The sequence below is a fragment of a genome, unplaced genomic scaffold (assembly GCF_019419815.1).
Source record: "Pyrus x bretschneideri cultivar Hongxiangsu unplaced genomic scaffold, Pyrus_bretschneideri_v1 Contig12, whole genome shotgun sequence".
In the NCBI taxonomy this organism is placed as follows: Eukaryota; Viridiplantae; Streptophyta; class Magnoliopsida; order Rosales; family Rosaceae; genus Pyrus; species Pyrus x bretschneideri.
Genome location: NW_025999413.1, coordinates 8,038,627 through 8,055,463, shown reverse-complemented (window position 1 = coordinate 8,055,463; position 16,837 = coordinate 8,038,627). Strand labels below are relative to the sequence as shown.

At 38.4% G+C, this 16,837-nt stretch overlaps 3 protein-coding genes across 5 annotated transcripts; all 3 read left to right on the top strand.

The window, feature by feature from the left end:
* The first annotated feature begins 6,595 nt into the window (after window positions 1-6,595).
* On the top strand, window positions 6,596-11,682 carry LOC103942187 (pentatricopeptide repeat-containing protein At3g22150, chloroplastic). Of its 3 annotated transcripts, none has more exons than XM_018646241.2 (4): window positions 6,596-9,343; window positions 9,607-9,742; window positions 10,948-11,157; window positions 11,539-11,682. In XM_018646241.2, the coding sequence occupies exon 1, from the start codon at window positions 6,701-6,703 to the stop codon at window positions 9,167-9,169; it is 2,469 nt and encodes an 822-aa protein (XP_018501757.2). In that variant the 5' UTR covers window positions 6,596-6,700; the 3' UTR covers window positions 9,170-9,343; window positions 9,607-9,742; window positions 10,948-11,157; window positions 11,539-11,682. The 3 variants fall into 3 exon arrangements, with proteins under 3 accessions (XP_018501757.2, XP_048434317.1, XP_018501756.2); XM_048578360.1 differs by having other exon boundaries at window positions 9,599-9,742; XM_018646240.2 differs by lacking the exons at window positions 10,948-11,157; window positions 11,539-11,682 and adding an exon at window positions 10,711-10,941 and having other exon boundaries at window positions 9,599-9,742.
* A 245-nt stretch (window positions 11,683-11,927) lies between these two features.
* Window positions 11,928-13,448, top strand: LOC103942188 (UDP-glycosyltransferase 71A16). Its single transcript, XM_048578362.1, is given in 2 exon segments — window positions 11,928-12,359; window positions 12,361-13,448. Coding segments are annotated over 2 exon segments (1,413 nt in total). The 5' UTR covers window positions 11,928-11,942; the 3' UTR covers window positions 13,357-13,448.
* A 1,122-nt stretch (window positions 13,449-14,570) lies between these two features.
* Window positions 14,571-16,271, top strand: LOC103942197 (putative UDP-glucose flavonoid 3-O-glucosyltransferase 3). Its single transcript, XM_009352398.2, has one exon. The coding sequence runs from the start codon at window positions 14,750-14,752 to the stop codon at window positions 16,199-16,201; it is 1,452 nt and encodes a 483-aa protein (XP_009350673.2). The 5' UTR covers window positions 14,571-14,749; the 3' UTR covers window positions 16,202-16,271.
* The last annotated feature ends 566 nt before the right edge of the window (window positions 16,272-16,837 follow it).

Here is a 16,837-nt window from a genome sequence, read left to right as displayed (position 1 = left end):
CTATTTTTTAATTATAATTTTATGGTGTTCATAAATTAAATTTTATGAAAATATTATAAATTTTAATTCTCATTATGGTAAGTATCTTATATTAGAAAATATTTTCGTAAAGATTTTTCGGTACACATGTTTTTGCATATTTTCTTATGTGCCACTAATTCATTACAATATATTTGAGTACAAACATTTCGGTACACTAGGTTAGTATAATATGTTTAGGTACGGACATTTGGTACACTAGTTTATTATAATATATTTAGGTACTGACATTTCGGTACACTAGTTTAATATCATATATTTAGGTACGGAATTTTTCGGTACACTTATATTTTTGCATATTTTCTTATGTGCCACTAATTCACTACAATATATTTAGATATGAACATTTTGGTACACTAATTTAGTAAAATATATTATGATACGAACATTTAGGTACACTAATTAGAGGAAGTAAAATAAATATAATGAATTAAAATGTGTATAATAATAAATAATTTTAATTTTAATGGAATGACATTAAATAAGATATCTATTAAATACTAAAACAAAAAATAATATATAAATTTAAATTAAGTACACATTAGATGACTAAAATCAATACCCAATCTAACACCAGCTTTTTATTGAATTTTAATATTATTCAAGGATTATATATCTTCATGTATAGAACGACATCCAAGTTTTGTATTAACTATATATAAGATTCTTTGATTCAAATCAGATTCTTTGATTTTTGTTTTAGGAATGTAGGATATTATTTATAAGCATACGCAAGGTTCATTATTTTTTTTAATAAAGAATTGAGAGGGATTAACTCTCAACATATCCCTTCACGTGTAAAGAATTTTCAAGTCTAATTCATAGACAATACAAATCGAGAGATATGAATGTGTGGTCATTAAGCTTTAACATGTAACAACTTACTCTGATACTATGAAGAAAGTTGAAATTTCATCATAAACCAATTGACAATAATGGGAAGTAACTCAATTACTTATAAGCACACGCAAGATTTTTTTTTTTCCCCCTTTCCTTGAAACGAGATTCTACACAGATATACCCAATGATAGATGTGACGCATGTAGTGAAGACCGGGATCAACTTCTTTTTATTTATTTTTTTTGTTTGAGCTACTACAGACTTTGAGGACTTGGATGTATAGGCGGAGAATGACTTATATAGTACGAGTATATTGCTATGGTGGCATCTCGTGCCAATAAAAAATAAATATATTTTAAATTTGTCTACATATTTTTATTTTATTAACACAAGATATCACATGTCAGTGTACTAATAACGTGTAAATTATTCTTGTATAGATGGCATATCATAAATGAGTGTCTCCATTTGCTTACCTCACTTCATGCATCAAGTACTACAAGTTGTTTCACTTATTTTCGGTTGGACCATCATATGATCACGAAATAGCAATTGGACTCGGAGGAATTGGCCAGGCTGTTGTCCTTACGCAGGCCACCACAAAAGGATGTGTTTTGCTTTTTCCCCTTGTTCTTGTAAGGAAGAAGATTCTCATTGAAATTCGCCTTATTCTCATGTTCTCTCTCTTTCTCCTTTTTCTTTTTTATTTTTTTATCTTTTATTTTTTTTAAAGAAAGCCTCAAGGTACAAGAGAATTTTATTGATATGAAAAAAAAAAATCCACCTAATTAAAGCGACATAACTTTATGCTTTGAAGGAAAAAAAAATACAAAGAGAGGAAGGAAGGGGGGGGGGCACATTAGACCAAAACCCTTTTAAATAAAAACTACAAGGTAAGAGCTTGCAAACAAAAAAACCAAAAGGATTAGGAAAAAAGAAAAGAAAATCATCCACTAAGAAGGGGGGACAAATTTGTAGGAGTGCATGCTCAAAAAATTCCAATGCGGAAAAGGAAAAGTCTCTAGAGGTGGTCGCATGCTAAACAAGTATAAGGCAAGAGGAGGCCTAAATTGCTAACTTATTAGCAACCGCATTCTCTTCTCGAAATATATGAGAACAACGAAAAAACCATGTGCTACAATTGTGAAATATAATTTTTCCAACAAGTCCAAAGTGATCAAAGAGGACAAGAAAGAACTAGAAGCAAAAAATAAATAAATAAAAAAATCCAAGTGCTTCATAATTAGTGGGTCATATGTGGAAGATCTTCACATCGACAACTACATGGACTCACCCTACACACGAGGCCAAGGTACCCACCATCATTGCGCAAGACCAAGGGGACTCACCCGTCATGTGGCAATACATTACGGACCCGCTCTTTGGCTCTGATACCATGTAGAAGTATCAGAGAGACGGTTCAAATGTCCACTTCCAATAACACCGATATTATTCCCAACTTGGTAATTACCACCTACACAATCTGTTAGGTGTGGAGTTTTATCACAAAAAGCCTCAGTATTAGTTGTTGTGGGATTGAGATATATAAACTCTTCTTTTACAGAGATACGCTCAATGTGAGATATTTCAACAAATTTTCCATAAAATAACAAAAACAAATACTATTATGAAGCATACACTTTTAGGTTTTTTCTTGCATCTGGATCTTTTTCACCAAGGCCACCGGATCAAGTGATTCGGACCCTTAAAATTTGATCCAACGACTAAAGTTATTATAACTTTTAAAATAGGTACCTGTTTTGAGCTGTTGAATCAAATTTTAAGGACCCGAATCACTTGATCCGATGGCGTTAGTGGAAGAGATCCGGAGAGAGGATCTCTTTCCTTTTCTTGCCAAATACTGCCATTGATAGGATTAAAAGCACACCACAAAGTAGCACACAAATGTCCTATTAATTTTCCTTATTAATAATAAGATTTATCAATTGTAGCATATGAAAATAAGGGTCTTTCCCGCAGAAGATTGTTTTATCTAACTACTTAGAATGTCACAAAAACTGGGATGTTGTCCCTACTGACCAGCCACCGAAAAATAATTATTAGACTGACTTACACTTATCTAAAGTCTACGAAATTTTATATGCATATACTAGACACACATAGCTATACTCACACAAATTTTTGGGATTTGTGGAGGTGATTTGCTATTTAAATTAAATCGAACAAAAACAGGACAAAAACAGATTTTAAGTAGTTCGCAAATTAAGAAAAACGAGTTAGGGGAATTGCTATCCACCACCAAATAATCATGCAAACATGTTATGTTTCATTCAAATTCCTTCTATTTCCGGATGAAGATGCTCAAGTTGGCTCAATGTTAGAACTCAACCTATTACTCTTTCCTATGTAGTATGTTAAGAGAATGACGTTTTCAACTTAACTTAGTCCCTAACATGCAATCTAGAATGGTGTGTTCATAGATTTAACAAGTAGAAATCATTAAGAACGAAAAGAGTTTGAGTCATCACAAGACATTGTAAGTACTGGCGTTGTCTTACTTATCCTAGAAATTGGTTCACATGTTAATTGCAATTAACAAGTACTACTCTAGAACATATGTAGGTCCTCATTTGGCAAGGGCAGGCACACACATATTCATAGCATTAGAATCCTAGATATGCTTACTAAGTATGCATCCGTAGAAAACACATAAAGAATTCATCAATGAGACAAGTAGTGAACCAATTTTCATCCAATCATAAAAGTAATTCAAACGAAATGTTATAATAAACTTGCAATCATATTTGGGGCTTCAAACAGCCCCTAACTACTAAAAATTTAGTTACACAATCCTTAAGTTAAAACAAAAGATAGACATGAGTTTGAGAAAATAGAACCGAAAGAAATCGACTAAGGCTTCCCCCTTTTCTTCTTCCCCAAAACTACTTTTAAACCAATTCTTGCTGCATCATTTTCTTCTACTTAACTCATCCACTAATAGCCATTTAGTGATGACAATAAGTGAGAGGAAATGGTGAAACAATTGTAACTCCTTGGGTAGCCTTTATGCCAATAACTCCCTCTTAATCCTCATCTTTAATTTCATTGCCTCTGATATTTAAATAGGTTTCAGCTGGTTTGTTCTTGATTGCATCAGTTTTGGCTGCTAGATTTATTGGATTTATTGCTTTCAATGCTTTCTTGTCAGTTACAAACTGCTCAGCCTCTTGGGAACCTTTCAATGTTAAAACGGCCATAACTTCTTCTAGAAAAATGATATTAACAATCTGTGAAATGCTCGAGAAAATAGACATTTGTAGCTTTCCAACCATATAAGGCTCATTCTCTAATTCATTCTGAGCTGTCCGCAACTTGCTTCCAAAGTCAGCTGACCTGCACAAGCAGTTTTGACGAATTTATTACTTAAAATTCCACTTGTGTTATTTTTCTTTTCTTTACTTGACAAATCCTACAAAACACAAAAACAAAGTAAATAACTCAAAAATATAAGGAACTAACTAAGAAAAGGCAAATGAATTTGATATAAAATATATATAAATATAAGCTTATCAGCCATAAACTTGTTTAGCTTTCAAAATCAGTCTAGAATCCTAGTTTGAAGAGCTTGAGGTAACCTTGGTGTTTACGAAAAGTTTGTTCACTAATCGTTTTCGCGAATTAGTTTGGTATGCTTTTTCTAGTCAGCGATCGATCTCTACTTCCTTAACTATTATGTCTTTGCAAGGCGTTTCTCCACTTTTGGCTATGACACCTACTTTTGTTTCAGTTTACTAGCAGCTTCCGCAGACAGGCTGCGTTGAAGTAAATATTGATGGTTCTTGTAACAATGGACGAGCTGGTTTTGGAGGGTCATTACGTACAAGTGTAGGTTAGGTTCTTGGTGCTTTTACTACAAGTTTTGTGAGTCCAATTGTTGCAGAAATTTTAGCTTATTGAGGTGGTTCGAGTAGTTTTTGGGTTCGTGAATGGAAGCACCTTTGGATAGAAGCTGATCCCACTATGGTTCTTCACTTCTTGTCTAAGGCTCTAACTATTGTTGGTATTTGTTGGTTGATTGGAATAATTGTTTATGGCCTCTTCGTCAAGTGGGTTTTATTCTGCACATATATTTCTTTTGCGGGTATTTGCCTAGCCCCTGTTTGTTTTCTTTTTCTTCATTTTTATTAATAAAAACTAGTAGAGGGGTACAGAGGGAGGGGTTTAGGTGCAACGGTCATTTCTTTACTGATGATGATCAAATAGTTAATCTCATCTAATCATTCTTTATTTAGTTAAAAAAAAAGTTCAAACATGCACTAAACCGGATTAGGGGTATTTTGTTTAAAGTTAAAACATATTTTTAATATTATGATTAAGTAAATCAATACCTTTTGCCCTTGGTAACCTTTGGCAAGTGATTTGATTTTAGTTGAAGAGGAAAATTATATTTGATTGACATTAGTTGAAGAAAATATATTGTTCATATTTAATAGTCTCATGTTAGAGTAATTTTGATGTGGTACTCATATTTTAGCAAACACATGTAAGTTAAGAGTAAGAATAATTTTGATATCCATTTATACTATATAGATATTTAATTTTTAAACGCACATTTATTCATCCGGTATATGTTGTGCACTTTTTTTTACTTTGGTGAAGAGGAAAAAAACTTGTATGGAACTTGGTTTGCCATTGGACTTTGCTGAGTGACACTACAATTCACTTAAAACTCTTCACGTGGCAAGTCTTACATATAATCTTTTATCATTCTTTTATATGTAAAATTCTCATAATTATTTTTTTTTACCAGTTAATGTACACCATAAGATCAATCTAATGATTCTTTTTTTTTTCCTTCCCAATTTTTCTTTAAGAAAGTTATGTTGCCCAAAAAAGTTCTGCACCCCAAATATAGCAAGATCAATCTAAAGAGTTTATGTTTTGACATGAGTCTTCACTTTCTTCTCTCTCTCCCACTTCTCTTCCTCCAGTTTAATCCTTGTCTGGCCTGGCTTTATCCACGTTCCAAAATCTGGTGTGAGCATCGGTTCCCTACTCTCATCCCTCTTTTGATGTATCTCATATAAATTTTTGTTTCAAGTTGCACTAATTATGTGGAATTTGAATCTGACTCTAGTTCTCTGCAATTTTTTTTCCCGTGAGTTTTCACTTTTATAATGGAAAGCAAATAAAGTATTCAAGTTCTTTAAAATTGACTACATGAGTTGCTTGACATTAAGGTTAAGAGAAGTTAGTAATGAACGAGTTACTATCTATAAGCAACCAAAGAAGGTCAAAAAAGAGGGAACACAATTGAGTTTATCTCTCATACTTCAATCCATATCGTTTCCTGCTCTTGTAAAATGTTTGAAGCTAAGGGCATATTGTGTCATCATGCTTTGAAGGTATTTGATTCGAGTCTACAATTTGTATTTAGAGAGAGGAGAAACAATGAGGGAAGAAGATGACGGGGAAATTTTGGGAAGAAAAATGACAGAGAGGAGAAGAAGAAAAAAAAAAATGAACAATTAGATTGATCTTATGATGTATATTAATTAGTAAGAAAAATAATTATGAGAATTATTATAAAAGAATGATAAAAGATTATATTTAATAGTTGCTATGTGACGAGTTTTAACTGGATTGTAGTGCCACTCAGCAAAGTACAGTGGCAAGTCAGACTTCACACAAATTTTTCTCGGTAAAGAGGGCAAAGAGGTTAGAAAATGAAAGTTAAAAGTTCAAGGAAACGGAAGCCTAGCAGACTAACAACTAACCAACCAACCAACCAAAAAAAGGATAATCCCAATCCACAATTTAGGAGGGAAAATAACAGGGCAACTCACACACATCAATAGCCATGGCCTCCTCTGCTCTTCCTCTTCCTCTCTCCACACCCTCCCCCACCACTCAAACCACCACAGCCACCGCCCCGGACCACCTCTCCTCCCCAATCCTCCCCCTCGCAAAGCTCAAAACCCCCACCATCCGCTCCCGCCTCAGCAAACTCTGCCAGGAAGGCCAACCCCACCTTGCTCGCCAACTGTTCGACACTTTGCCTCGCCCCTCCTGCGTGCTCTGGAACACCATCATCATTGGATTCATCTGCAACAACATGCCCAATGAAGCCCTCTTGTTCTACTCCCAGATGAAATCCGCCTCTCCCGGCACCAAGGCCGACCCTTACACTTACTCTTCTACCCTCAAAGCCTGTGCCGACACGCGCAATTTCAAGATGGGTAAAGCCCTGCATTGCCATGTTCTTCGGTGTCTTCCGAACCCCAGTAGGATTGTGTGCAATTCGCTTTTGAATATGTACTCTGCTTGTTATAATGACTTTGATTATTCACAGTATGATTTAGTGCGTAGGGTGTTTGATACGATGCGCAAGAGAAATGTGGTTGCTTGGAATACGCTGGTTTCATGGTATGTTAAGACGGAAAGATATGCAGAAGCAGTGAAGCAGTTTAGGATGATGATGGGAATGAGAATAACACCGAGTGCTGTCAGTTTTGTCAATGTTTTCCCTGCGCTTTCCGCTATGGGAGACTATAAGAACGCGAATGTTCTACACAGTATGCTTCTTAGGTTGGGTGGGGAATATGTGACTGACTTGTTTGTTGTGAGCTCGGCAATATTTATGTATGCCGAGCTTGGTTGCCTTGAATATGCTAGGAAGATTTTTGACCATTGTTCGGAGAGAAATACAGAGATTTGGAACACTATGATCGGTGCATATGTTCAAAATAACCATCCTATTGAAGCGATCGACCTCTTCTTTCAAGCTGTAAACTCAGAACTGGCTATTCTTGATGAGGTGACTTTCCTATCAGTTTTAACTGCATGTTCACAGATGCAACAGTTGGAATTAGCTGGACAGCTGCATGCTTTTATCATCAAGCATTTGAGATTGATGCCCGTTATTTTACTCAATGCGACTATCGTAATGTATTCAAGGTGCAATTCTGTTGACATGTCATTCAAAATTTTTCATAAGATGCCCGAGAGGGATGTTGTTTCATGGAATACTATGATTTCTGCATTTGTGCAAAATGGTTTAGATGATGAAGCTTTGATGCTTGTTTATGAGATGCAAAAGCAAAGGTTCATGATTGATTCAGTAACTGTAACTGCTCTACTTTCGGCTTCATCAAATCTTAGAAATCCAGATATTGGAAAGCAGACTCATGCTTATCTTATTAGGCATGACATACAATTTGAGGGGATGGACAGTTATCTCATCGACATGTATGCTAAATCTGGTTCAGTAAGGATCGCAGAACGGGTTTTCAAAAAGGACTACAGCCGTGATAGAGATCAGGCTACATGGAATTCTATGATTGCTGGGTACACACAGAATGGGCTATCTGAAGAAGCTTTCTTTGTCTTTAGGCAGATGCTTGAGCAAAATCTAATACCAAATGCTGTGACCTTAGCATCGGTTCTCCCAGCTTGTAATCCAGTGGGAAACATAGATATGGGTAAGCAACTCCATGGGTTCTCTATCCGCCACTACCTTGACCAAAACGTCTTCGTGGGATCTGCTCTAATTGACATGTATTCCAAATGTGGTGCAGTCACTAATGCTGACAATGTTTTCGCCGGATCCCATGAGAAGAACTCTGTCACATATACCACAATGATACTGGGTTACGGTCAGCATGGAATGGGTGAGAGAGCTCTCTCTTTGTTTCACTCAATGCAGAAATCTGGCATTGCACCTGATGCCATAACCTTTGTTGCAGTCTTGTCTGCCTGCAGTTATGCTGGTTTGGTTAACGAAGGTCTTTCGATATATGATTCAATGAAAAGGGAATACAATATTAAACCACTATCGGCACACTATTGCTGTATAGCAGACATGTTAGGGAGGGTTGGGAGAGTGGTTGAAGCCTACGAGTTTGTCAAAGGGTTGGGCAAAGAGGGTGATGTGATGGAAATTTGGGGCTCACTTCTTGGGGCGTGCAGAATTCATAAACATTTTGAATTGGGAAAGATTGTTGCTGGGAAATTGCTTGAACTAGAGGCAGCAAATGGCAAAACGGGCTACCATGTTTTGCTCTCAAATATGTATGCCGAGGAAGGCAAGTGGGAAAACGTGGATAATGTGAGGAAACAAATGAGGGAAAAAGGTTTGAGGAAGGAGACTGGATGTAGTTGGATTGATACTAGCGGTTTTTTGAACTGTTTCGCATCCAGGGACCAAAACCATCCTCAGGGTGATGAGATATATGATATATTGGAGGAGTTGACTGTGAAGATGAAAGATACTGGTTATAGGCCTTCTCTCAATTCTTCCTTAGATGCAATCTTGGAACCTTATGACTGATGAAGAATTCTTGAAAAAGATCTTTTCCCAGCTTGTGCTGTCATTCAATGTGGTAAACTATTTCGACAAGTCTTCATGCAAATTATCCACCATTTGATGCTTGCATTGCGGCATCCGCAACTCCTTAGCAGGATCATAACAAGAACTATCTATCCATGGAAAACTGCCCTTCATGTAAGTTTATCGTCTGTGATTGTCGATTCAACTTTAATCGTCTATGATATGCATTTTCTCAAGATTCCTAAAAATACATAGTTAAGGACTGGATTAAAAGGGTGAATTTTCCTAAACTAGACTGGCTGGTTTCTGGCAAGTCAGTGGGCATGTCTTTTTATTGAGTTTAGCTTCATCTTAGGTTTATGTGATGTATTGTGATGTTTGTATCTGCAGCTGGAATCTACTTTCTTGCTAATTTAGCTTTTGCTGCAGGTCAGCAGTTGTCTAAGTTGTATTCTATTTAGATGGCGCTTAAGTCTGTCCACATGGTCTTTGGTATGAACTTTGGACACTAGCGGTTGAGCCATAGCAAGTTAATAAGCTGCCATCTCAAAGACGCCTCCTACATATATTCAGGTCAGTTAAAAAAGCATGATTTCTGTATATTATAGTGTTGCGCATGGCCATGCTTAGTTAAATGATACTTTGATCTTCATGGAATACCCTGCACGAGTAGTTTATTTTCTTCCATTTGGCTTACTCGTGGGTGACTCGTATTGTCGTATTATATTGGTTGATGTACTTAGAACTCTTGAAAATCTTAATGTTTTGTGCTGTGTCTCCCCGTGAAGGCTATTATAACTGCCTCAGTTATGAGACCCATGTTGGCAATATTTATGTGGCTTTGCCGACAAATTGGCTATAGTTGAATTTTGTTACTTAAGCTTTAAAACACTCAAGTCACCTATGTTTGTAAGGCTGGTATCTACTATCTGCGCGTTCAATATGACTTCCTAGGGTACACTGATTTTCTTTTATTTGACTTCTCTACCACACTTGTTTATATGCATTTAATTTTGCACCGAGAGCAGTTAAGAAGTGGTTGAATAAGAGTCCATTTATTGATACTACACCCAAAGTTCCTTGTGTTGTTCATCAGTGTATTGAAGCTTTGTATTGGCAGAGGCAAAACACTGATGAATATGTAATGATGTAGGACATAGTTCCTTTACTTTTGGTTCCACATTGTGTAAGCTTGGGTGCATGTGGGATTTGGGTTTGTGAGATGTAAAACACTTATGTAATCCCCTTTCTTATTACTGGAATTTCCTTGCCGTCTCCAAACTAAACGTAGGCTTATTCTCAACTATGGTATAAATCCTTGGGTTATTTGGATTTCAGTATTTATCAAACTTTGCCTTGCTTATGTATTGATCTCATATCTGTCGCTTTCGTACAACAACCCAAATATGGAATATGCCATCTGGATTCTATATGGAACTTGTGAAGCAGGCAATAATAATTTTTAGAATTGGTTGGGCAATGATAATTTAGGAAGGATGCTTGCTAAACTGGCAGTAAAGTATATAACTGTGAATTTGCAGCATGGGATATATTTCCGATCAAGGCCATCATAAATGTTTGCCATGGAGTTCAGTAATGTGTTCTCTGCAGTGGATAAGATAGAGAGTCGTAAGGCCAGTATATCATATGTTACCTTGCAGTCTTATACTTTCCTGATACGTTTATTGTTAAAATGAAGTATGTATATACGCTCTCACGTTACTGAGTCACATACAGTCATGAATGAGGAAAATATTAAACTTTTCGTTCTTTTGAAGGTTAAATTGGTTAAAATCCTATGAAAGAAAATCTGTAATTTGGTCATGTTACTGGGCACATGAGGAAACCACATCTGGCCGCGGAAATCTCCATCAAAAACTAAAACAGACAACTCCGTTGTGCCCTGCCCATTGAAGGGAAGTTCTAGTGCTTTAGCTGCAGACGGACATTTTCCTCAGTGCAGAAATGGGAGGAAGTCCTTTCACTAGGTATTCTTCTCTGTTTATTCTGTTCCACTTTCTTTTCTGAATCTCATTCGGTTCTCTGATACAACACATAAAAGCTCTAATTTTCATGATTATTTTATGATCCTATCTTTTTTATTTTTTTATTTTGACTCTTTTAACGTTTTTATTACGATCCATTTTCATTTTCTTGTCCGACGAAAGGTTCATTTATATACAATAATCTGCCAGGACTTAAAAAAATGCTTTGGCTTATTTTAACTTTGTTGAGCCGTATGGAGATTTTCTTCTCCAACTTTCTACTTCAATTGACTTTGGTGCTTCTCCTTTTTTCCCTTAACGGAAGAAACCGATTTCCTTACGTACATTATACATATAAACATCGTTATGTGTGTGGCAATGCAGGATTTATCATCTCAAAGGTCACCAGCAGCTGTCTTTTTGTGCCGGTATTACAGCCGAAACAATGGTCGGAGGGCCCCACATTTGTTCTTTAGCTTGGTGTCCCACCTTTGTGAAAGACTAGTTACTAAAAAGATAACATGAAAGCTTTGTACGTCCTTTCGTGGTTGGGCCAAAGGAAAGCTCCAAGAATTGTGAGTGGTTTATATTTGTTATATAAAACACCACAATCCATATGCATGCTTTGATATGTATACACATACATACTTACGTGTAATATATATATATATATATATATATTTATTTATATAGAGTTTTGATACTATCTCACCATTCACAAGTGAACACTTAAACTTAGCACCGATAATCTGTAGTTATCTCCATCTCACTTTTTTTTCGTATCCAAAATGAAGCAAGCTGCAGAGCTAGTGTTCATTCCTGCCATAGGTATTGGCCATCTTGCGTCCGCGTTCGAGATCGCAAAGCTCTTGGTTGCTCGAGACGACCGGCTTTTCATCATAGTGCTCACCATGAAGCTGCCCTTGGAGTCGAACTTCAAGCTCAAGGGTGCTGACGACGCCGAACGTATCAGATTCATCAACCTCCCGGAGGAAGCCGTAGAGACGAAAGGTATTAACCTCTTCCTGAAGCTATTCGTTGAAAATCACAAACAACACGTCAGAGATGCTGTCGCGAAGCTCACTAGTGAGTCCCCTCAGTCTGATTGCAAGCCCAGGCTCGTCGGGTTTGTCATCGACATGTTCTGCACTACCATGATAGACGTGGCCAATGAGTTTGGGGTTCCTACCTACGTCTTCTTCACAGTCCGGCGCAGGCTTTCTCGGGCTTGTGCTCCACCTCCAAACCCTTCATGACGAGCAGAGCAAGGACTGCACTGAGCTGAAGGAATCGGATCCTGATTTGGTTTTGCCGTGTCTTGTCAACCCAATGCCTGCTAGAGTCTTGCCTGGCGTGTATCTGGACAAGGATGGCGCCACAGAGTTCATCAATCATGCCAGAAGGTTCAGAGAAACCAAGGGGATTTTGGTAAACACCTTCATGGAGCTAGAATCCCACTGCCTTCGTGCTCTTTCCGACGGCAAAACCCCGCCGCTGTACCCTGTAGGGCCCATACTAAACTTGAAGAGTGACCCTGAAGGCTCGGAGCTGGCCAAAAAGAAGGAAATTTTGGAGTGGCTTGATGATCAATCTCCTTTGTCGGTGGTGTTCCTGTGCTTTGGGAGCATGGGATGCTTTGGTGGGGACCAAGTGAAGGAGATAGCCACCGCGCTTGAGCACAGCGGCCTCCGATTCTTGTGGTCCCTACGCCAGCCCCTGCCAAAGGGGGAGCTTCTATTCGCCAGTGATTATGCTGATCCCAGCGGAGTCCTGCCCCAAGGGTTCCTCGACCGCACGGCCGGGATAGGGAAGGTCATAGGATGGGCCCCGCAAGTTGCGGTCTTGGGCCATCCATCGGTGGGAGGGTTCGTGTCCCATTGCGGGTGGAATTCGAACCTAGAGAGTCTCTGGTATGGGGTGCCGGTTGCGGCTTGGCCAGTGTACGCGGAGCAGCAGTTGAATGCGTTTGAGCTGGTGAGGGAGTTGGGACTGGCGGTGGAGATTAAGATGGATTACAGGAGGGAAGGGGAGGTGGTGGTGAGGGCGGAGGAGATAGAGAGAGGGATAAGGGAGGTGATGGAGGTTGAGAGTGAGCAGAGGAAGAAGGTGAAGGAGATGAGTGAGAAGAGCAGGAGAGCGTTGATGGATGGTGGTTCCTCACACTCATCATTGGGCCGTTTCATTGATCAGATCTTCCTGTGACTAATTAGTATATACTTGTATTGTTTTAGTCACACATACATGATGAGCAGTTTATAATTTCCATTTTAATCAAACCCTTGTAGTCATGTGTACACATTATCGGGAGCAATTTCTAGACCCCTTTTAAACCTTCTGTAGTAAATAAAAGAAAAATCTAAACGAATGAGTGTAAAATGTAAAAAATAGACAGTACGGAAATCACTAACCAGTAAATAAGAATATACCACGTGGCAAGAGAGAAATTGTTTCGATGATTTTAAATTTGTTGAACTGATAAATGTGCATGCTGTGTTGTTTCCTCAACCCTGCTGACGTGCATAGAATTACAAACAAGTGGAATCTGTCATTTTCTTCAGCCGCAGACTGCAGTATTCTTGTCGGCTACGACTCCCCCAGGTCAAAAAAGCAAATTTGCTCTTTCACAGCTCAGGTCAAATAACATTTTCGTCCCCTAATCCCTCGTGTTACTGTGTCACTCTTATTAATTCCATTTAAAATATTGGAAATGTATATAAGAAAAATATGGAACGAAGAAGAATAAGCTCGTGGGAGTGAGGATAGAGAAATAAAGCAAATTAAAAAGAAAAAAAAAATTGCCTAAAAATGAAATCAACTTAAGTCCGTTTGATTGACGAGTAATAGTTAGAAATATTATGTTTTATGTAACTATTAAAAAAGCGATTATTAGCCACTTCGTATTATTATTTAATGATATTCTTACTTTTTTTTTATTTGTAAGTAATAGCTTTTAGATTTGATTTTCATTAAAGATATATTTGAACCACAGTATTGATAGATTATTATGACGCTACGCTCACTCTCTTCCTTTTAAAGTAGATAATAACGTTGATTCATAAATATAAAAAAAGTAATTATTAGGGTACACCTCTATTATATAAGTTCCACTACAAGTCGTGGATCTATTTTCGAGTTTTTATTTGTAATTATTTGGATAGTCTTAAAATATGAATAAAATATATATTATGTATTTGGATTTAAAGACGAAGGAACTCTCTCGTTCTATCCAACATTTACAGAATTTGTCGTATTCTTTTATTAATAATTTTTCACGAATATTCACACAACTTATCTATTCCCGTGAGCACCACTCCAATTTCTCTACGCATTATGACCGCCTAAATTAGTCGCCAAGAGGCATGCATGGAACTTTTTCTGACCCCAAAGGTCCTTTACTTGGTTTTCAAGTCATTGTCATATATAACCAATGCCAGCAAAGGCATGAGATCATCACCTCCATCATTTACATCTATATTGTGTGTGTGTATAGTATATACATACACAGACACACATCTAAGTAAAAGAAGCTTGTACATCGATCAGCTAATCAAATTTTCATTTCCTCCAGGCTATCAAACTCCTAATAAATTTCCAAATGAAGCAACCAACGAAACTCGTCTTCATCCCCTCTGCCGGCACCGGCCACCTCATCTCCGCCGTGGAGATGGCAAAGCTCCTTGTCTCTCGAGACGAGAAACTCTTCATCACAGTCCTCATCATGAAGCTCCCCTTCGAATCCAAGGGTACAGAGGCCTACATATCCTCCCTCGAATCCTCTCCCGTGTTGTCACGTGTCAACTTCATCACCCTCCCACAGGCCGCCTCCGACATCGACAGGCGCAAAAGTCTCAACGCCTTCCGCAGCCAATTCGTCGAGAGCCACAAACCCTACGTCAAAGATGCTGTCTCCAAACTCGCCGAGTCAGAGTCCGAGTCGACTCGGGTTGCCGGGTTTGTCATCGACATGTTTTGCACGACAATGATCGACGTGGCCAATGAGTTCGGAGTTCCTACGTACATGTTCTTCACTTCGCCGGCCGGGTTTCTCGGGCTGATGCTTAATATCCAAACGATTCGCGACGTGTATGGCAAGGACGTAAGCGAGTTCAAAGACTCGGATGCTGAGTTGACACTGCCGACTTTTGTCAACTCGGTTCCGGCTAGAGTTTTGCCAAGCGTCCTTTTGGACAAGGATGGTGCGAAAGCTTTCCTTGGCTATGCCAACAGGTTTAGAGAACTCAAGGGTATTCTGATAAATACGTTCGTTGAGTTGGAATCACACGCCCTTGATTCACTTTCTGATGGTAAGACCCCACCTGTGTACCCTGTGGGACCTATTCTGAACCTAAAGAGCAGTGAAACCGAAGAGGGTTCGAAGCAGGCTCAGCAGAAGTCGGATATATTGGAGTGGCTAGATGACAAGCCCGATTCATCTGTGGTGTTCCTGTGCTTTGGGAGCATGGGAAGCTTTGGTGAGGACCAGGTGAGGGAGATAGCTTGGGGGCTGGAGCAAAGTGGGCATCACTTCTTGTGGTCGCTGCGCCAGCCCCCACCAAAGGGGATTATCGCTTCCCCTAATGACTATTCGGATCCTACGGCAGTCCTACCTGAAGGGTTCCTCGATCGGACAGCTGGGATTGGGAAGGTCATAGGTTGGGCTCCGCAAGTGGCGATCCTAGCCCACCCGGCCGTTGGAGGGTTCGTGTCCCATTGCGGGTGGAATTCCACGTTGGAGAGCCTATGGTTTGGCATGCCGGTCGCCGCTTGGCCGGTGTACGCGGAGCAACAACTAAATGCATTTGAGTTGGTGAGGGAATTAGGATTGGCCGTGGAAGTTAATATGGAGTATAGGAGGGACTTGTACGGTGAGTACCCAAATGTTGTGAAGGCACATGAACTAGAGCGAGGGATAAAGGAGTTGATGGAGAAGGATAGTGATGTGAGGAAGAGGGTGAAGGACATGAGTGAGAAGAGCAAGAAAGCCTTGATGGTTGGTGGCTCCTCTTACAATTCATTGGGACGTTTTCTTGATCAAATTTCCCTATGATTTGTCAAAGATTATGATCATTCTCAAGGAGAATTTTGGAAATTCAAAGGGTTAAATTTTTCTAGGAAAATATGTTGCCTTTATTTTTACTAGCCTTCATGCACACGCTCACGCGCGTGCAGAAGATATTTTTTTTTTAATCATGGCATATTACGCTCAGTTTACACATTGTAAATGTATTTATATGCCTGAATTGACAAAAGGAAAGTTAAGTATTTGAAGTAAATGAATAATCTTAAATCCTACTAGAAAAAATCCCTCACAAACCAATCAAAGCAGTTGAATTCACATAATAAAATCAGCCTTTCAATTTCCATCTACATTCTATTGCATTTACATTAAGAATAGAAAAAAATAATATTTAATAAACAACAGATTGAATCACATTATTGCTAGCCCATTGTAAGGCTAAGCCTACCCCCTCCCCTTCAGTGAAGATAGTATCGTTTGTTCAAGAAAAAAAATCATTTGACAACTAATTCAATCACATTATTATGCGCGTGTGTTTGGACCCAAATTTACATCATCGGCCCGTGCAATCAAGGCCGTTGAGTGAGCATAGCTTCCAACCATCGAATTGAAAAGTGAAGATAATTTTGTTATTGTTAAAGGATAATATTATGGTTATCATAATAA